The sequence below is a fragment of the Ascaphus truei genome, chromosome 14 (assembly GCF_040206685.1).
Source record: "Ascaphus truei isolate aAscTru1 chromosome 14, aAscTru1.hap1, whole genome shotgun sequence".
Taxonomy (NCBI): Eukaryota; Metazoa; Chordata; class Amphibia; order Anura; family Ascaphidae; genus Ascaphus; species Ascaphus truei.
In genome coordinates, this window is record NC_134496.1 from 35198568 (window position 1) to 35220990 (window position 22423).

General features: G+C 39.9%; 1 protein-coding gene across 2 annotated transcripts in view; it reads right to left on the reverse strand.

Moving 5' to 3' along the window:
* Nucleotides 1–2648: 2648 nt before the first annotated feature.
* Nucleotides 2649–22423, reverse strand: part of LOC142465936 (ceruloplasmin-like) — a 48451-nt gene continuing 28676 nt past the window's right edge. The window contains exons 12-19 of one of the 2 annotated variants that reach the window (XM_075570414.1): nucleotides 21881–22079; nucleotides 21602–21741; nucleotides 21091–21219; nucleotides 20028–20131; nucleotides 16340–16559; nucleotides 14888–15027; nucleotides 8022–8175; nucleotides 2649–2794 (exon numbers count right to left, since the gene is read on the reverse strand). In XM_075570414.1, coding sequence (XP_075426529.1) covers nucleotides 2787–2794; nucleotides 8022–8175; nucleotides 14888–15027; nucleotides 16340–16559; nucleotides 20028–20131; nucleotides 21091–21219; nucleotides 21602–21741; nucleotides 21881–22079 — 1094 coding nt within the window. In that variant the 3' untranslated portion in view covers nucleotides 2649–2786. Of the gene's footprint in view, nucleotides 2795–8004; nucleotides 8176–14887; nucleotides 15028–16339; nucleotides 16560–20027; nucleotides 20132–21090; nucleotides 21220–21601; nucleotides 21742–21880; nucleotides 22080–22423 lie in introns of those variants that run through there. The other variant, XM_075570412.1, reaches the window with a different exon arrangement.

The window sequence follows — 22423 nt, forward strand, 5'->3', positions numbered from 1 at the left end:
TTCCATTAACTCTTCCTTATATAGGGCCAAAACTTTTTCAGCATCCACTGTGCTTGGTACCTAAGGTGTTTCTCTCCTATTCAAGACTTTATGGCACAATCGTATACACCCCTGAAAACTATAAGCAAAAAACTGCTGTAAACAACACCCACTCCTGAGATATTACAAACAATTCCACTTAAAACTGCAGCAGAGCAACTGTGTCAGTTCTCCTTAGAAAAATAATAGTGTAATATTACTTTTATACTTTTTTCTTCCAGTTTCCACTTTGCTGAAATCAAGTATCCTAGGACAGCCGCTTACTTGTTACTTTGTTTCAACAAACCACACAGGGGTTTGCCAAAAAATAAAGGGATATTAGTTTCTTTATCTCCACAGCTAATCGAACCTACCTGACATACAGGTTGAGCTTGTGTGAGTTAATCATTGTGCTGCGTTGTGCAATGGACTTTCCATTACACTGGCTAATGTGTAACCTTTTTAGTGACAGAGAGGGTGCAATCCTCCCTCGAAGGGGTAATGTAAGAGAGTCTTCCCTTCCTGTAAATCGAAAGAATGTTAAGTGGAAGGGCAAACAGGTATTGTGCACTAAATGTCAGTATCATATAACATCAGTGACAGCTAATCCTAAATCATACTGTAGCAACCCCTCTCAATTCCAGTGATCAGCAATACTTTAGGTTTTTCTGCCACTTCGTCAGGAGCATGTGACCGAGTGCCATGAAACGCGTAGGGTGGTTCTTTACACTGTATTGAACACTTATGTAGACTTGGCAAAGTTACATCTTGGTATTATTGCCTTCCAAGTGTTTGCTAAGACGTTGGAGAGACTTTCTGGTATAGCACTATACGCGCAGTGTGCAACAGGGATTCAGAGCCACGACGCATGTGCATCGCGTCATCCGATGGCCACAGCGGGCCTGTGATCGCACCAGCGGGACACGCGGCAGAGGCGCATGAGGTCTGGAAGTGCCCTGTGAGGCTTCTCCGCTGAATCTCCCACGGAGGCTATATTGCAGCTGTTGCTGCTACGTGCTGGCTTACTATCTATTTCTCGTGAGTAGGATTTCAGTTTTAACCCTCCGGAAGTGATCTCCATATCAGTGTTTTTCCTATATTTTAAGGAAACTGAGTGTTATCACACCATTCATTTCTTCATTAAATGTTTTCAGTTTTTATTGTAGCTATTCTGTTTTTATGTGTTTTGTGTTGTTAGTGTTTGTTTGTTATACCAATCTGCATTCCAGTGTTGCACTATGATTTGTCTTTTTTATTCCCACATGCTATGAGACACCAAGAAAGCCATCTCTGGATATTACTTGGACTGTGAGGGCTGGACTACCATTGGGTAATCAATTAAGTAGATATATGTTTTATCTAGGCGCCGTTATATTTTGTTTGTTGTTGTTCTGTTGGTATCTGTATGGGTCATTTATATCAGGATGTCTAGTCCTTTATTTAAGGTTTTTGTAATCATTATTAGTAGTTTTTCACTAATTATATTTTAAGCATGAGCGCTTTTTCACACACATTCTTTTTTCACATGGGCCAATAGGAAGCCACACTGGGTGATGTCACGGCTTCCAATTGGCCCGCATGGCGCGGCAGCTTTAAAAATCTGCCATAATGTGAACCCTGGAGCGGCTACCGGTTCCTACTATGTAGGCAAGTGTCTTTGGGAGCAGGGGGTCCCCGGAGCTGAAATTAATGGAGTTCAGCTTTGGAGACCCCAGTTACAATCCTATATAAAGCAAACAAAAATGCTTGGATTACCTCTTTAAGTTAAATGCCTTAACTTCACTGTACATTTTGAAGATATATAAAAATGCGTTTTAAGAGGCTCCTCCCCCCATGGAGAGAGAAAATATATTTTAACCGCTAAATAAAATGAAGATGTTTTGACTTGAGCTCGCATGTTTGCCGGTTTACTGAAGGAAATATACTTTGAGGAATATTCTAGTAGCTACGAGTGGTGCAAGTCCATGTGGAAAGAGCCATTCCTGATTGAATGTGCATGCTTTTCTATTCTCTAAGAGCCCTTCTCACATGTCCAAACCATGCGGGAAAGGATTTTTTTTAAACGGTTTCATTTCGTGTCTGTGAATTCGTGCAAAAGGCTAAACCGCTTCAAACAGTTCGCATTTTTTTTCTGACAACGAGGACTTCAACTTAGTATTGTCTCCAGTTGTGTGTATGTATGTGTGTGTGTGTATATATATATATATATATATATATATATCTATCTATATATCTATCTATATATATATCTATATAACTATATATATATATATATATATCTATATATATAGATATATAGATATATATATATATAGACAGTGTTCGACAAACCTATACATTTGCTCGCCCTGGGCGAGTGGATTTAACCCCCGGGCGAGTAAATATTGGCCCAAGCAGCACACGTTTGGTACTAGGTGGCGAGTAGATTTTTTTTGTCTGGCGAGTAGATTTTTTGGTGATTTGTCAACCACTGTATATAGATATAGATATAGATATATATATATAGATATATATTCTCCCCCTCCTCCTCCTCGGTCAGCAAGTCCTGGAAGTGATTTCAGAATACTCTGTTTGTTTTCTGATGGAGAGCCCACCATGGTTACCTGTTGCTGAAGAAGTGAGACTTTGCATAGAAGTAATTAACTGTTTTATTGAGATCAGTGAATTTGGAGTGATGGAGATTCATTCTTGTAGAGTTGTTCATGTTGTTTGTTGATTTGCAAACCTTATTGCCCAGGTAAAAACGTAATAAGTCACTGAAGTAAAGTTTAATTTTCTGTATGATAAAAAGGATGGTAAAAATTAGTTAATTGCAAAATCTGAACATGTTTTTTTGTCTTGTATGAATAGACCAAAATGTCTATAGCTTCAGTTCTACTCGGTGGTTTTGAAACATCTCCTCAGAGATGATTGGCCACACCAGGTTTTAGGTATACCCTACATACGCACGCTGATTAATGCATCTGTGAATAGGCTATTGGTTGCTACATAAACCTGGTGCCCTGATTAGAGATTTGAAAAGACTCAGGGGCCTATTCTCGTAACTCCAAAGTGTGATAAATTGCTTCTAAAGTGCTCTCTCAACCAAAACCCATAAGTCAGACTGGTGATGGAGTTACTGTAGCACCACCTCAGGTCATTCTGCTTCTACAGGAAGTACAAATCTTCACCTTGACTTTTTTTTAGATGCGGTTTGCAATAGAGAATACGTTTTTTTTTACACATTTAATTCTGCTCCTTCTGTGTATGCCAAAACGTGTGGTTTGGTAATAACTTCAGAGCTACTAGAATTGGCCCCCAAGAGCCTATGGGGCTCATTCACTAAACTTCAATAAGTAATTTATAGCACTATAAATGCCCTGATATTGCCTGTGTTGCTATTCACAAAGCTCCGATAACAGTGCAATATTGCACTAAAATGGCTTTTTATAGTACTATAACACTTTGGCTAAAACAAGCTGTGCCGTAAGCAACAAAAATGCCCGAAATCCTATTTTTTGCCAGAAACTGCTATTCACTAAGTTGTGATAAGCATATAGTACTATACAAACTTGCAAAATTTGGCGCCAGCTACATGCTGGATGCATAAAAGGAGTTTCTTTTAGTTTTATTGCACAGGATTGATACCGGAGACCCTCCGTTATCAATCCTGTGGAATAAAAATACATTGCATCCAGTTTCATTATCTTAGCGGCTAACCGCTAAGGTAATGAAAGGGTTAAATAGCAGGCACTGATTTGTTGTTGTTACAGGGGGTGGGTGAAACTTGCAGATGCCCCAGGGTGGGTGATTAGGCCTTGCGGGAGGGCGGCAGTAGAATGTAACCCCTTCATTACCTTACAGGTTAAAACCGCTAAGGTAATGAAGGGGTTAACGTCTCGTGCTACCCTCCCGCAAAGCCTAAACACCCACCACCTTCACCCACCCCCTGTACCACCAACACAACACCAGAATGGGTAAAAGTGCTATTAACCAAAAATGGCTAATAGCGCTTTTCCCCATTCAAAAAAACATTACAGTGCAATACATAAATACAACCCCCCCCCCCCCCCAACACCAACATATACAGTATAGTAATGGGCAAAATTACTATTATCCAGATAGGGATAATAGTGCATTTGGCCATTAAAAATAAAACCAGCCAGCATAAAGTAAATAAAAGTTCTACTTACCACTGCCTGGATGAAGGCCATCCTCGGCTTCCTCCCTGTCTTCTCCGTCCACCGTGGGCAGCAACATTACAATTAAAAAAACAAACCAATGGCCACTTACCCCTTAATCACGTAGCGGTTAGTAACCGTTATAGTAATTAAGGGGTTAACCTTCCCCGCTTCCCACCTGGGAGGCCTAACCACCCTACCCCCACCTTTCACCCACGCTACCCATTAATTGGCACAGTGGTAAACCATGCCCCCAATATGGATATGGATTGCCACAGACAATGAATGGGCAAGCTAAAAAACACAGGCACAAAATAAAACACATTACATTTAAATAAAACAAGCATTTGAAAATAAACCAATTGATTGGCAGTTGTAAATCATGCCCATAATATGAGCATGTTTTGTCTCTATGGCAACGAATGGGCAAGCTACAAATAAAAAAACAAGCACAAAATAAAATACATTACATTTCAATAAGAAAAAAAATGCCAATAAACCATATAATACGGGCATGGTTTGCCACTATGGCAGTCAATGGGCAACATAAAAAAAAAAAAAACAAGGACCAAAAATACAATACATAACAGTTACATAAAAACAAGCATTTGGGGAAAAAATACATTGCTTGTTACTGTGCATATCTACTGTAGACCCTTAAAGGAGCATAGATAAGCACATTAGCAGTCGATAAGCAAGCTAAAAAAAACAGAAAATACATTACATTACAATGAAATATAAAACATTTGCCTAAAAATGCGTTGCTTGTCAATGTGCTTATCTATACCCTGAAAAGGGCATAGATAAACTTATTGGCAGTCAATGGGCATCCCAAAAACAATCCACAATTAAATAACATACAATCAATGCTTTTCTTACCTTTGCTATCTTAACCCCCGTGCTACATGAGCACCGACTCTTGACCCTCAACGCAATGCTCCTCAACAGCTGATGCGAAGAAGTCTGTGATCATATCTTGATTGAAGAGACATCTCCCTGGTAAGTTCTTCATTATTTTCTGTCCTTCTTTCTTCTTGCCTTGTAATCCAATGGGGCGGATGTTGTCCCAATGGGACGGATGTTGTCCTGTCGGCTTCTTGGCATCAAATGAGACAGGACAGGCCTTATATAAGGCCTGTGATGTCACATTTGAGTGTCAAATGGTAAACCCCAATCCGATTGGCTGGTATACAATGTGACGGTTTTATTTTTTCTTAAGGATGTGACATCATCAAAAGGGAGGGAAGCCAGCCAATAAGGAAGGATATGCTTGCCTCCCTTTAAGATGACGTCACAAAAAAATGGCTGCCATAACATGTTACTCCAACCAATTGGATTGGGAAATATACCATGTGAGGCATCACATGGTACACTCCCACTCTGATTGGTTGTAGTACCATGTGACAGCTTCCATATTTTTTAAAGGATGTGACGTCCCTCCCTTTAAGATGACGTCACATCCCTTGGAAAAAAAATGGAAGCTGTCACATGGTACTACAAACAATCAGATTGGGGGCGTACCATGTGATGCCTCACATGGTATATCTCCCATTCCGATTGGTTGGAGTAATGGGATTTTTTTTGTGACATCATCTTAAAGGGAGAGAAGTATATCTGTCCTGATTGGCTTCCCTCCCTTTTGATGATGTCACGTCCTTTAAAAAAAAAAATCTGTCACATGGTACACCAGCCAATCAGATTGGGGGTGTACCATTTGACACTCAAATGTGACATCACAGGCCTTATATAAGGCTTGTCTTGTCTCATTTGATGCCAAGAAGCCGATGCCCCAATGGATTACAGGGTAAGAAGAAAGGAAAGAAAAGAAAGAAGACCTTACCGAGGAGATGTCTCTTCAATCAAGATATGATCACAGACTTCTTCGCATTGGCTGTTGAGGAGCATTGCCTCGAGGGTCAAGAGTTGGTGCTCGAGTAGGATGGGGTGAAGACAGCAAAGTTAAGAAACGCATTGATTATATGTTACTTCATTGTGGAATTTTTTTTGGATGCCTATTGACTGCCAATGTGTTTATTATCTATACCCCTTTTGGGGTATAGATAAGCACATTGACAAGCAATGCATTTTAAAGCAAAATTAGTTTTTTTATTTCATTGTAATGTATTGTATTTTTTGTTGCGTTTTTTTTTAGCTTGCCCATTGTCTGCCAATGTGTACCACTATGCCAATCAATTGGTTACTTGGCATTTTTTTTCTTGTTGAAATGTAATGTATTTTATTTTGTGCTTATTTTTTTATTTGTAGCTGGCTGATTCAGTGCCATACCATGCTCATATTATGGGCATGGTTTACCACTGTGCCAAACAATTGGTTTATTGTAAAATGCTTGTTTTATTTAAATATAATGTGTTTTATTTTGTGCCTGTTTTCTTTCGCTTGTCCACTCATTGTCAGTGTGGCAATCCATGTCCAAATTGGGGGAATGGTTTACAACTGTGGCAATCAATGGGTAGACGGGGATGAGGCTGGGGATAGTTGCCCTGGGAAGGGTGGTTATGCCTCCCGGGTGGGTAAAAGGGGTATAAGGGGTTAGTGGCCATTAGTTTTTTTTTATTGTAATGTTGCAGCCCACGGAGGATGGTGGAGGACGAGGGCGGCCTTCAAGCTCGCAAGGGTAAGTAGAACTTTATTTATGCTGGTTGGTTTTATTTTTAATGGGCAAATGCACTATTATCCATATTTGGATAATAGTAATTTTGTCCATTACTGTACTGTATGTGTTGGGTGGGGGGGTTGTTGTTGGGGGTAAAGGGGGTGGGTAGGTTGTTTATTGTTAGGAGATATTTTAATGTTTATTTGGGGTGGAAGGGGTGAGTGAAGGGGGTACTTGGCCCAGGCTGGGTGGTTAGGCCTACCGGGTGGGTAGCGGGTGGTGTTTACCCCTTATTTACCATAGCAGTTACCACCGCTATGGTAATAAAGGGGTTAACTCCTCCAGCAACCTTCCTGGTAGGCCTAGCCACCCACCCTGAGCCAAGTACCTCTTTCACTCACCCGCTCTACCCCCAATAAACCAGCGACTGTGCCTTAACCCCTTCATTGCCGGCACCCCATACCGGCCTTTAACTTGGGAAGCAGGGGGTCCCCGAGGCTGAAATCAATGCGGTTAAACTCAGGAGACCCCCTTGCTTCCGTACACTATTATTAAAATATAAAAACATAAAACTTAATTACTGTAGTGGCTAGCTGCTAAGGTAATGAAGCTGCTTAAATGTGATTTTTTATAATAGAGTGCAGGATCAGGGGGTCTCTTGAGCTTAACCTCATTGATTTCAGCCTCGGGGACCCCCTGCTTCCCAAGTTACAGGCCCGGTATGGGGTGCTGGTATCTCCTGCAGTATTTAAATCCCCCGGTCACGTGGGTCGTGACGCATAGGATTTTAAAATGGCAGGGATACCGTCACCCCCATACCGGGGCCTGTAACTCAGGAAACGGGGTCCCCAAGGCTGAAATCAATGCGGTTCAGGTCAGGAGACCACCTGCCTCCGCACACTATTATTAAAATGAACATTTAAACTGCATGATCGCCTTAAGAGCCGTGCAGGGAGATGCAGCTCTCTCCGTGCATCTCTTCCAGGCTGCCGTTTAAACAAACACTTTCAGTGCGATAACACTTGGATAAAAAAAAGTCGTGCCATCTTGCATTTTTTGACCGAACTTTAAAAAAATTGGGTTCTTTCTTAGTGAATACCGTTTTGACACACCTGTTTTTAAGTGCGGTAAATCAATGCAAAGTTGCTCGAAAATGCACTGAATTATCGAGGTTTAGTGAATACGCCCCTATGAATCTTCCCATACAAGCTTCTATGAGCGGCTCCTACCTAGTACAGTGTATGTAGTCTCCATTCCGGCATGGATGTGGTCAGTCACGTGACAGTGTAGTAACCAAGTGCCAGGAACCTTCGCGGTCATTTCAACTGTTTGAAATGTTCCAGGGAAAAGATCAAACACATCAGACCGATAAATCTCACCTCTCTGGGAAAAGAGAATGGAAGAGCGGAATTAGGTATGAATAATACTTCATGTTATCCCTGAGAACAAAATGTTACATGTTTGATTCAGCAATACTAACATAAAATAGAAAGGCACACTTTGTAATGGAGTAGGCTTTAGGGTGGAAAATAAAGTTTATTGAACAGGGCTTATATTTTACTAGCTGATATACCCGGCGTTGCCCGTGAGTTAAATTTCCCGCTCCCTCCTCTCCCCCTATTTCTGTGCTCCCCCTCTTTCTCCGTCCCCCCCCCAGAGGGAGGGACAGTGTACAGGAGGTGGGGGGGACAGTGGACAGGAGGTGGGGGGGACAGTGGACAGGAGGGGGGGTGGGGACAGAGGACAGTGGACAGGAAGGGGGGGGACAGTGGACAGGAAGGGGGGGACAGTGGACAGGAGGGGGTGGACACAGCGTCGCACACACAAACAGTGAGGGACACACACAGACACACAGACACACAGACAAACAGACATGTCAGTCCCGAGCGGTGCCTTTCTCGGGCGCAGGCCCCAACCCCCCACCCCCGCAGTCCCGAGAGGCGCCTTTCTCGGGCGCAGGCCCCGCCCCCCACAGTCCCGAGCGGCGCCTTTCTCGGGCGCTGTACCCCCCACCCTCCTCCGCCGCCATCCGCAACATACACCGGCAGAGGCAGGAGGAGGAGGCGAGAGTGCGGCGGGAACAGCGGCCATGCAGCGGGAGTAGGGGTGAGCGGGACAGAAGGGAGCAGCGGAGCCTGGGGGTGCGGGTGATGGGGGGAGCCGGAGGGGAGGTGAGCTGGGGGGGGGTTAGGGTGGGGAGGTGAGCTGGGGGGGTTAGGGTGGGGAGGTGAGCTGGGGGGGTTAGGGTGGTGAGGTGAGCAGGGTGAAGAGGACAGTGGCCGGGTGCTTGTGTGTGTGTGTGTGGCAGTTGGGTGAGGAGGAGAAGAGTGGCAGTTGGGTGACGTCAGAGCCATAGAGCCACGCAGGCCAATGAGAGTCGCGGGTGGGCGGGCAGACCCACGGACGAATCGGATTGGCCACATCTACAACCCCACAAACTTCAGATTTACATATTAAGATTTGAGGATAGGCAATACTCTACACTACAAAAGTGAAACCGTAGCCACTTTATATACGGTGGCCTGTACCCATTATGCCATCATAAATAAAAGGTACATTTTCTAATACTGATGAGCCTGGCTGTTGTTTTCCCCCCCGATATTAATGAATGTAAGTAAAGGAATCAAAATCTGTGTGTCTGTGTGTTTATAGATTTATTTTCTAATTTTAATTTTCAATAATAGGAACATGCATTAGTTGAATAAGTAGATTAGTTTCCGGTTTTACTAAACCCACAAATGTTATGTAAAGTGTACTTTCTACATTATATATATAGGTTTCTCCTTCAGATATCATCATTGTATTTCTATAGTTCCAAAATGTAATAATATAAGCTAATTTAAAGCTGTCCTAACAGAAATATCATTCATCATGCTTTATTGGTGTGATAACGTTATAAATATTTCCTGGGCATCTCCATTGCAGTGGGCACCAATGGCCCACCTTCTAGTTGGGATAGGACAAATTAAAGACTTACGCATATAGGAGGCCCTAGATATTGCCACTTCTCCTCCTCACAGATAGTCTTATTTTTGTCCTACCAAGCTGAGATTAGGAGTTTAGTAGTTTGTTATTTTTTAGTTAAGTATTTTTGGAGGATTGCCTGACTACTTGAAGTCTAGCCAAGGGACTCTCTCTCCCCTTGAAGCCCCTGCGATCCACAACCCTTTAGGGTTTTGCCTTTCAGGGGGGCTCTGTGGGAGACAAGCTGCAAAGTCGTTCCGACTATGTGCCTACAAAGAACCACAGAACTCTCCACACAGCACTAAGAAGATCTGTTCTACTAACTATGGATACTGCTTCATCCCCAATTTCTGGTACTAAGGTACCAGTAAGACCAAGAAAGTTTAAAATAGTTTAGACATTTATTTTATTTTTGGGGGTTGGGGTGGGACGGGGGAAGTGATGGCAAGATCTTCATATAAAATATCTGGCTCAGTGCTCGAGGTTCGCAATTGGAAGAAACAACTGTCAGAGCTGTGGTGACTGTCACAAAGGAAATGGCAATGTAAAAGACAAAGTATTGTCTAGCAAGAATATATGTGAATCATGTCTGAATAGCGATCGCAAAGGAACACAGTCTGAGGTTTTCTCTTATATAAAAGAAGCGGTAACTCAGGACATTGAGATAGTCTTTCAATCTAGTGTTAAAGGTCAGAAAAAGACTTGTTACTATACCAGTCTAGACAGACCAGTGGATTCTTCCTCAGAATTTTCAGAGGATCAAGTCAGATTTATGGACATGAGATTTCAATCCTCAGATAAAGAGATGGAAGCAGAGGAGTCGTCTACTTTTGATATAGATTTTGTGGAGCCTCTAATCAAGGCTGCCCGTGAAGTTTTAGAGATTGGTGACTCGATTCCACTTACAGATTCAAGGAATTGGATGTTTAAGGGAACACAGAAGAAATCTAGAACGTTCATCGTACATGACATTGTCAAATAATTGATTGAATTAGAGTGGTCTCAACCAGACAAAAAGGTGTTAATGTCAAAGAAATTTGACAAAATGTATCCCTTTGAAGAAATGGATGTGCAATCCTGGAATTATCCGCCAATGGTAGACGCGACCATATCTAGGATTGCCAGGTAAACAACCTTACTGGTTGACTATGCTAATTCTTTCAGAGATCCTATGGATATAAGAATAGAAAACGCTATCAGGAAATCCTTCATAGCAGCAGGAGTGTCTTGCAGACCAGCAGTGGCAATAACTTCGATATCTTCAGCAATGAAATTGTGGATTTCCAATGTAGAGGAAGCTCTTGACAAAGTGGTTTAAAGATCTGTTATTAGTGTGCCTTCGAAAGGGAAGTTAGCTACAGAATTCATCATGGAAGGGTGATTGGACTCGGTCAGGCTATCGCTACTGTAAATCTATAGCATTGTCGGTGGCTGGAGCTCTCAGGTTAGACCATGTAGTGCGAATTCCGCTTCCAAGAATAAGCTATGTGTATTACCCTTTGAAGGTCAGCTACCACTTAATGATTGGATACCATAATTGGAAAAAAGCATCAGGATGAGAGAGTATATTCTTGCCTCGGGAGAGATGACAAGTGAGTTCTACAACTCAAACTGATAGATTCTAGAACAGGGATATGAAAGTCTATAGACCAGGCAAGGGCTTTGCAAGGTTAGAGCCTTGGAGGGGAGGGAAGAGTAACATTTTTCATGCCCCAAAAGGAAGAGGTAATCCTTTCAGAGGCTCAAGATTCGCATGAAATGAGAGAAGTACAGTGGTCTTGGGTCGGTAGCAGAATCCACTATTTCTAGGACACTTGGACGCAGTCAGTCAAAGACTCTTGGGTGATCGATATAGTCATAAAAACAGTTCCATCGCATCAAAGGTTTTAAGGTTTCTATTCAGTACTATTTCTGGTATGAAAGAAGAACAATTAATTCAGGGCAGTCTTAGACCTCAAAAGTATCAACAGGGAATCCCTAAGCACAATTATTTTGGCTTGACTGGATAGTCTCAGTGGATCTCAAGGATGCCTATTTTCACGTTCCCATACCAGTCCCTCATCAAAAATATTTAAGGTTTGCAGTAAGCCAAAGATATTATCAGTTTGCTGTGCTTCCCTTCAGTCTCGCTGAACTTCCAACTTCCACAAAAGGTACTAGTGACCTTAGTTGCAGAGTTAAGAAAGGAGGCGATACAAATTTTTCATTATCTAGACGATATATTCATAAAAGCACAGGGAAGAACTTTGCTTCTGCAATATCTTGCAAGAGTGATGGAGTTTCTAAGATTTGATGGATGGGTGACAAACAAAGCCAAGAGTCAAATCATGCCCTCTCAATACCTAAGATTCCTAGGAGTTCAATTCTGCACGGCAAAAGGAGTTGTTGTTCTTCCCAACGATTAAGATGAAGTCTGATAAAAGATACGACATCCATCAGAAATAGCGATCACATACACACTCTACACTGTATGAAGCTAATCAGTATCCTGTCCTCCACTATACAAGTAGTCAAGTGGACCAGATAGCATACAGTATGCGTGTATTTCAAACCAATTTCCTTTGTCAGTGGGACAAAGCAAGAAAAGATCTGCATCAAATAATCTGACTATCAAGTCGACTAAAACATTCACGGATATGGTAGGAACAGGAAGAAAATATAAAACATGGGCAGACTCTGTTAGACCAAGATTGGATTGTGCTAACCATAGATGCAAGTGGTTCAGGTTGAGGGGCTCAACTTGGTCCTCACTCCCTTCATGAGATTCGCCTCTAGTTCTACAGACGTTCACAAAAGCGCAGTTTGAGCCACTCAAACAGGTCTCACTTGCAAACTTAAAGTGGAAAACCATTTTGTTGGTAGCAGTTACATCTGCTCGTAGAATAAGTGAACTACAAGCTCTATCAAGAAAATAACCATTCTTGGTGTTCTCAACATAAAGTAGTACTCAGGCCAGTACTCGAGTTTTTGTCAAAAGTGGTATAATTTTTTCATTTAAATCAGAAAATTATCCTTCCTTCATTTTGTCCGAATCCAGCAAATGTTAAAGAGCAACTTTACATTCATTAGATGTCAGATCTCTAAAGATATAGTTAGTTGAAATGGGTGCACGATCAGTGATTGAAGCACCTTGGTAACCGCCCTCGATGGGGAGGCAATAACAAAGTAGAAAAGCTTCCTAATAGAAAGTATCAGCACTCCAGAGGTCTTTCCAAAAACTCAATATGTTTTTATTGTTGGTGGTTCGACGTTTCGGTCTGCAACTCAGACCTTTGTCAAGATAAAAAAAGTTAACAAATGGTGCCACTTATATACAAATCGTGTACGTTCAAACATTACCCAGGTGGGATCTACGTGTCTAATTGATGTTCAATTAGTGTAACAAACAGCAACTGCCTACGTGATCGCAGTGTCAATGTAACCCTGGAGTTTAAGTTAAACTAGCATGCTGGAAAAGCTTGGTGTCATATTAACCAAATACTGTGGAAGCCTTTGTAGTATAATCAGGAATATAGAATATAGAAAATGTGAAAAAGATAATATAAAAAGTTAAAAACCGGTAGAACTCTGACTAGAGGAGCTAATAATACCAACATAAAATGACCCCTAGATATAAGAAGCCTCCAAGCATGTCAATAACATTATGCACTAGGGTATTGAATAAATCTAAAGACATTGGTATCCTCAATTCATTACGATGTTACAAGGTCACAGCTACAATTGATCAAATTATTGCATCATTGGCCACACGCAGTATAGAATGAAACTAATGTAACTTGCTCTGTAATAGAAGAATGAACTGGAAAGGTAGATTCTAAAGTGCAGAAGGATGCATGGCATTTAATCCCAAAGATTCCAGTGCAGCACTGAACCCCCATCATCTAAATAAGTAGACCTGTGGATGGAGAAAAACCCCAACAACCATTTACTTTGGGTTCTGCTATATGCCCTATGAGAAATGTGATATAAAAGTTCTGGTTCAAGGCAAGCCACATATGCACTTTAGAAGTAGAAGTCACATTTGAATGATCTTTGTACCTTCAGTCACAATACCTCCTTTTCATGGGGTGCTCGGACAGCACATAATAGTTGTATTACAGTACTTTTAGTCACACGTTGACTTTACTGTTGAGCCATGTGACTGAAGGCACTTCATTCTTGTTCTAGGTTTATTCTTATACAGTATATAAACAACACTGTCCGTACTTGTAACTAACCGAGAACGTGACTAAATGTATTATTTACTGTCCGAGGATGTATTAATGTGTTATAAAGTAGGGCCCCGCTTTACAGCGTTCCGCTCATATGGTGTTTCCCAATGTATACCCATATTCATTAGGTTCAGCGCTTGTTCCGTTTTTCTGCCTATTTTCGGCATGACGCGCTCAGCAGCTGAGTATCCGGTTGTCACTAAGCAACAGTTTTAGCGCCTGCGCAACTCCTTGTCAGATGCCATTTGTCAACGAAACAGTCGGTTTACAGCTATGCATCTTTGTTTTCAAAGGTACAATAGAGTACATACAGTAGGGCGCCGCTTTACGGAGATTTTCGCTTTACGGCGGCGGCCTGGAATGGAACCCGCCGTATGAGCGGGGCCCTGCTGTATGTTTCAGCTAAGAAATACAAGACTACCTGTGAGGAGGAGGCGTGGCTATATGTGGGGCCTCCTACAGGTGCAAGTCTTACATTTTTCCTATCCCAGCTAGAAGGTGGAACTTAACCCATTGGTGCACAGTGCCATGGAATATTACTCAGGAAACAAATGACGGTAAGATTGTGTAACAATTGTCTATTTTCCACTCTGTTTCATTGAAATATATATGTAGTTGCTCAAGGTTCTAAAAAAAACGCAGTTTTATCTGCTTTATTTATTTTATTTTATTTTTATTTTTTACAAACTTTGCATGTCACTTCTATAGATTATGCTCTATTTTGAGAAACAGGAGTGGCTGTTAGCAGTGTCTTCAGTGATGTGTTGCACAGTGTAAAAGAACAAACAATGCTGTGTCCGCAAGGTGATTTTATGCCTGTGTGGCTCTGTTTGTGTCAAGTAAGATTAAGACAATCGCTTAAATATTCAACACCCTTCACATTAATTTGACAAACATTCTATGTAACAAAGGAAAATTACCTTATAGTCAAAACTATGTGCATGAAAATGCACTGTATGTATGTCCACTTCATTCCCCATTCCAATGAGGTGCCAGGTCATTTGGTCTCCAACACGCATAGTAAGGCCTTGTAAGTTTGCATACATTTTTCCATTTATACCTAGAATAAAATGGTTTATTTGCAGTTAGGTTAACAATCGGTTTACATATAATTGTGAATATAACTGCCATAGTCAGAAAGAAACATTATTTATCTTGATAACGATATTTTTTTTACATCAGAATGGATGAGAATCAATATGTGTTTGTTGCCTCTTCTTTACTGACCTGCTATAGCATAATGTAATCTCCTCTCTGTCCCCTGTACATGCTACTCACAGTTTACATGATTTTTTCCTGGCAATACAAGATGTTCTGCTGGCCCACTACTGACAAATCTGGTGGAATAGTGTGGGGTACAAAACTAGAGTTAATTTGAAAATTAGCCTTATCTTGATCTCCTATTTAAGTGAAGGGTTTATAGTGTGTCTCCAAATCATAGCAAAACTGTCAAAGTCCATTGGCTTTCATTCTAAATGTGTTGTGCAGTGTGAAATCTTTTGACAGATTTGGTCCAGTTTCAATCCATGCGGATTCATCGAAAACCACCATTGGATTCAATCCACCAGGATTATAATGATACCGGATTTAAAAAAATCATCCCATAGATTGCGGAATCCGTGGATAAAGTATCACTCTTAATACTCCATTGGATTGCACTCTTCCAATCTGTGGATTGGATTGTCACTCATAAAAAAAAAATCCGGAAAGACGAATCGCACTTTTTGTGGCCAATTCGCAGAAATCCGTGGACCAAAGGAACCGGACGATTCATGGAGGTTCCAAATCCATAATTTTTTCTTTTTTTTTAAACTCATCTCTAATTGTAAATAGTAAAAGGTTCTACATTTAACAGAAGCTGAACTTGATGGACAAATCTTTTTACAAATTCCTCTACTATGTAACTATAGAATTTGTGTGGTGGCAAAAAAATATGGTGACTGTGTTTAGCAGTTTTTCATTTTAGGATTGAATGTTCTAAAGTATCCAGACAATGCTTGTTATGACTGATCACATTATGACTGGATAATGACACTTTCTAGCTAATTGCGTTTAGCTAGCTTCCCCATCTTGCTTGAGCTTGCAATAAATTGATCTCAGTACTAGGAGTTGCCCTGGATTTTTTATTCATTCATTTTTGGCCCGATTTTTGGCTGTTCTCTGCCGTGCTCTGCATTTCTCTACGGCTTCTAGCTAATTTAAAGACTAAAGGTATTTATCCAAAAGTCGTACGTGGCTTTTTCACGAAGATATGTTCAATTTTTTGTTCTGATTTTAATATTGTGTGCAAATAAAATATATTGTGCTGCTTTCAAAATAGTTAACTCAAAACATTACGTATTGACTGTTTATAAGGAAATACAGAATCATACCATGCATTGTGTTGCTTTCAATAAACTCTTCATTTCCTTTGTGAACTTTATCTGGCTGTTCAGTATACGTTTTGATATTTTCATCCATGTACCAGGATTCATTTTCATTAAAAACCATAAAAAGAAGAGCAAACTGCAACTTTTTTGCCTTGTTTATACGAAGTGAAAATGATGATTTCTCACAAATCACAAGAGGACCAATTAATCCACTGTAAGTGTCCTGAGAATAAAAAAAACTTTCAAATCGTTTTGACACCTTTTACAAGTATACGCTGTACATTTTTCTCATCGGAAAATTTCAATTATTCAGTTTGCAATGCGCAATGTATGATCGTATCAAGTCCTGTTATGTTTCAGCTTTTTTATGCTCAGTGACCTCGTTTACGGTTCCCAGCTGTAAAGTGGTTTGGCTCATAAGTGATGAATTTATTACAATAAGCAAAATTGTGCCAGAAGACAACTTATGGAAGGTATCTTCCGCCATCAGAATTTGTTTTATGGATTAACACCACTCGGTGAATATGGACTGTTATGGTTGAATACTTAGAACAAAAGACAAAAATACCTAATGCTACATCCAATGTGACAAAATATATAGTTGAATACCTCAAGGTCAGTATTCTCAACTGCAAAGCTCACCCCACCTCACTTTTTAAGTAGTAGGTTTTTTCATGTTCCTGTGTGGACAGACCCACTGAGGTCATTCTCCCCTAGCAGAGGTAAATGAGAATTTGCATAGGTAGTGTAGGGACCTGCTTACTGGTCATGCCTTGGCGTGGCTTGTAGGCTTATAACTCTTATATGGCGAAAGGGTTCAACTAAATGACTCTTACGTATGAGAATACTGACATTTAGGTATTTAACTATATATTTTGTCACATTAGATATTTTTGTCTTGTGTTGTATACATTTGGCCACACTCAGTAGAACTGATTTTGACATATTGGGATTGTATGGGTTGAATATTTTGGGTAGTTTAACAAATTGGTCCCAAAGGGATCAACAAAAAGACCCTCTAATTACATGCACTCTATCATAGTGTATGGTTGCTAAAGGTAAGTATTGAGAGTTAGTATGGCTCTCTCCGAATAAGTAGGGTCTTAATAAAATCAAAAAATAACAAAATGTTATTACATCAAAAATTTCATATATGTGACACTGTGAAAAAATAATAAAACACTTGTTTAAAATCCCCGTAGAGGAATAGCAGTGGGGATAAGTAGGCAATTATGTTTATATATTTTAACCTAATAGGTTGTATCCCAATACTGCTACGACATAAGCAAAAAATTTTTATATCCTACTGGAATCTGGGAATATCCTATTATCCTATTGGAATCTGGGAATATCCTTAGTTGCAATTCAGGAAAGAAGCGAGTAGATCTCGCGAAACGTGCGTCGATGAAGTAGAGCGTCACGATCTGTGACGTCATCGGAGCGCGACATCACCTACTGGGAACACGGCCTGTATACTTGCTCCCTCTGTCTCTGACCTGCCGTGGCAGAGTGGTTACATGTGCCTGCATACACTGGTTCTAATTACAGCAAACTTCTCTTCCCAGCCAGCTATCATACACTTATATTCAGACACATGTATATTTTATACACATACGGAAGTGTCACCTACTAAAAGGTTTTAAACACTTTACCCTTCAAGGTAGTGAACTATGTGTGTCATAATAGAATATCAAATGGTGATATATTGATACTAATGGGTTAACAAGAGATTTGAAGTAACCTCTGTATAAGGCAGGCTAGTCATATGACATTGTAGGGGGAAATGTTATTATACATATAACTCCCATAACAGTACCATCTTACTTGAACTTACCTTACAAGATTTTGGGATATACTTGCTCTGGTGAACTCCTTACTAACAAGTCTCTCCACAATTACATACAATAAATATTCAGACATACCTGTGCAACTCTATATGTAGATATACAATTAGAGGGTTAAATGCACTAAACATCTCCAAATAAGAGATACCATTACTGTTTGTCTAAATAGAATATTTTGTGTTGTATAACATCTATGCTATAGGCTAGAAATAAGGAGCTACACTTTATGCTATTGGGAGCTATGAGACACCATATGATTAAGTATTTAACTTAACATTAGAGCTGTACTGTTATCTGATATTAACAACTGAGTCATTTGATCTTTGCGCTTATACAATGACAATATTTTCCTGAATTGCAACTAAGGATATTCCCAGATTCCAATAGGATAATAGGACCAGATTCCAATAGGATAATAGGATATTCCCAGATTCCAATAGGATAATAGGATATTCCCAGATTCCAATAGGATAATAGGATATTCCCAGATTCCAATAGGATATAATTTTTTTTTGCTTATGTCGTAGCAGTATTGGGATACAACCTATTAGGTTAAAATATATAAACATAATTGCCTACTTATCCCCACTGCTACTCCTCTACGGGGATTTTAAACAAGTGTTTTATTATTTTTTCACAGTATCACATATATGAAATTTTTGATCTAATAAAATTTTATTATTTTTTGATTTTATTAAGACCCTACTTATTCAGAGAGAGCCATACTAACTCTCAATACTTACCTTTATCAACCATACACTATGATAGAGTGCATGTAATTGGAGGATTTTTTGTTGATCCCTTTGGGACCAATTTGTTAAACTATGCATATGTAATTTTCCTCTATTGCACCTTGATGTGTATCCTACACATCAAAATGGGAGAGCAGAATAGAATATCTGTTTTGTTTGAATATTTTGAGGTCAATTCTGTATACCCCAAGCCTTCAGTTCGGGCCATTTTTCTCCCCCTAAAAGGCTAAAATGGCTGCCCTGAAGTATATAGAATTTAAGCCTAAAGATAATGGATCAGCCACTAATAATCTGTGTGATCTTTGGAAATCTACATGGCTGTAAAAGATTAATAATAACACACGTGGTTGTACTTTGTGAATTGCATATGACTAGCACACGGCCATATCATAGAGAAATTTTGCAGCTAAAGATTCATCTCTGATCACAATTTAAACATTTGTAGGCTGAAGAAGTGGCTCAGTAAGTAAAGGCTTTGGAGTAGGGGTAGTAGCCTGGTACTAGTACTAGTAGTTCTGCCAGTAGTAGCCTGGTTCAAATCCTGGTGTCCGCCTCTTATGACCTTGAACAAGTCATCCCTTAAGGTTGGAGGAAAGGAGATTCCACCAGCAACAAGGGAAAGGGTCCTTTACTGTAAGGGTAGTTAAAATGTGGAATTCATTACCCATGGCGACTGTGATGGCAGATACAATAGATTTGTTCAAAAAAAGGCTGGATATCTTTTTAGAAAGGAAACGAATACAAGGATATACCAAATAAGTAAACATGGGAAGGATTTTGCTTCAGGTAGAAATCTAATTGCCATTATTTGGAGTCAGGAAGGAATTTATTACATTAGATTGTGAGCTCTCGTGCCTTTGTACGCCCTTAAACAGCTTCTGTTTTTTCCTATGCCATCTCCAGTGCATAGGACAAATGATAAACAATGGAGGTCGTCTGAGAGAGTTAATACAATTTTCTTCCATTTATCCTCCAGTGTTACACCAGAAAATAACTGGGCATTTCTATTGAATCTGTATATTTTGCGCTAGTGAAGTAAAATAGTGAAATGATACTGTCGATCTTTGATGAAAGAAGCAATTGGGTAAAACTCACCTTAACTTGATCCACTTTTGAGTAGTAAGCCCAAGTTATACAGCTTGAATCCTTTAAAGGGCCAGATCTTTCAGGTACTTTCCAGATGTAGGTTTGTGTATCCCCTGTGTACAGCCAACACATTACTGTTTGCTCAAGAAAACAACTGTATTGCTATGTAAAGCACTGGAGAGGCTGACTGCTACATCAGCCTCTATCCATCACACTCCATATCATTTTATCATTTTTAGAAAAAAATAAACAGGTTTATAGTGGTATATGCTATTTTTTAGATTTCATCTTTACAGAAATGTGGATAAGAAGGTGACATATAAAGTTAGCAAATTCAATTTCTGTTGGTAAATCTACAACATTGCATTCATATTGGTTGTTTGTGACCCAATTATTTGTCCTTTTGTGCATTTTAGTATAGTATGAGGCGGGCCGAGGAAAGAGACGCAGCCCAAAGGACTCAAAATATCCTAGGATGTTGTTGAATCTTCTGAACATTGTCACCCAACGTCTGCAGCATAGAATGCTAGGAAGGAAGGACCTCGGTCTCCTTCGTGAAGAGATCTGCTTTAGATGCATACTAGGGAATGTCTCTTAAACATAGGTCACCGTGGTGTGTTTACTTTTTTAAACACTTTTGATAAGTAATGGTAAGCAAATTAAACGTGTGCTGGCCATTGTTTTCAATATCTTCGCTAGGTATGATAGTTTTCTATGTTACAATAAGAATTATTTTATCTATGGCAGTGATTCCCAAAAGGGGGTTCGGGAGGTGTCCGAGGGGTTCTCCCCCAAAAATAGGTAATGGTGGATCCCAAGCAGTATATTAGGTTCCCGAGCCCAGAGTTTTGTTAGCAAAAGTCTGTAAGATGTATTGAAAGGGGGGTTTCCAGAACAAATATTTTCTAGCAGGGGGGTGCACTGTGTAAAGAAGGTTGGGAAGCACTGAGCTATAGTATTTAAATACCATACAGCTTAAGAACAAGTCAAGAAATGTAGGACAACAGTTCAAATGCAAACAATCAAGTTGTTCATATTTTCTCTTCATACGAGCAAATAAGATGCACTTTACCAGGACCAGTGGGCATTACTGAGTTGCTTTCAGTTTTTACTCCATGTGCATAGATTGAATAAGGTCGGCTCGCCTTGTTCTTAAAAACGATTTTAATTTTCTCCCCAACATTTGCTGTAATAAGTGGACCTGTCAAAGAAAGAGGCATTAGCTGTTTACTTAATTGCGGGAAAAACCGCAGTCCACAATGCTTCGTTTTCATTCATTCGTCCCGTCCTATTTCCTGCACCAGGCTACCTCCTCCTGCAGCATAACTAATATAGTGTTACTTTTTAGAGAACACTGGTTCCTCGGCTTTTACCTCCCTTTTCCCAGCATGAGTGGGAAGATAATGTGTCCACCGCCAGTGTCATCGCTGTACAGCCAATGAATAAAAAGAACTTTGAAAAACCAACCATGTTTCCATTACATACTGATTTGTGATGTTATATTATGCCATATTTCTGGGATTCACTTCTAACTTTCTTGTGCCTATTGTTTTCTTTCAGTTCACACTGCTGAGAATAATTACCTAGAATTCCTAGATGCTTCTCGTCCTCTTGTCTTTCTTTGCATTTTCTAAATGTGCCGTCTGTATATTGCCGATACACGGCTTTTTTATATTTTGAACCGATAAATGTTTCACTTTTGTTTAAAAATACATCTCCAGGACTTAAAAAGAAGAAAAGAAGATGGATATTTATTTGTCTGAGGAAAAACATTCTACACATTTCCAACAGATTAAAGAAAAAGAACAAAAAAACAAAAACCTGCCATTAGGTTGGATGATATATTTAATTCCCATTATTACCTCTGGTCATGGTACATCTCGTGTTCCCAGGTGCGGTTTGGAGAATAGTCCCATTCTACTTCTTCAGCTGCAATGTAGTATGTGTTTGTGCGGAAGTAAGTGGTTTCAGGCCTCCACCAACCACAAGATTTAACTCTGTAGTGCTGTTTCATGCCTCCTGTGAAATGATCTGTGGTCATGCACTCCACATCGAAAACTCCTAAAGAAAACAGATATCCTTGTGTTTAACATGAATTCTTTATAATGACTACACTACTTGTATACACCTAAAGCACTTACATTATACTGTATCTGTCTCACACCAAGCTTCTTATATTGTACGGTCTTTTGATTATTTCTCCAAGTGCCTCTTACTCTTATCACTATACAATATAACAGGTAAAACAACAAATATAGATAAGAAAATAACTTTAGGGCTGTGTCATAATTAGGCTTGTGATCAGAAAAATAAAGTATCATTTAAAAGAAAAAGCTGTGGGTAAGTGTAGGTAGGTAGTGAGATCAATGATTTACACAACAATACTTTCCGAGCTCTCAGGTTCT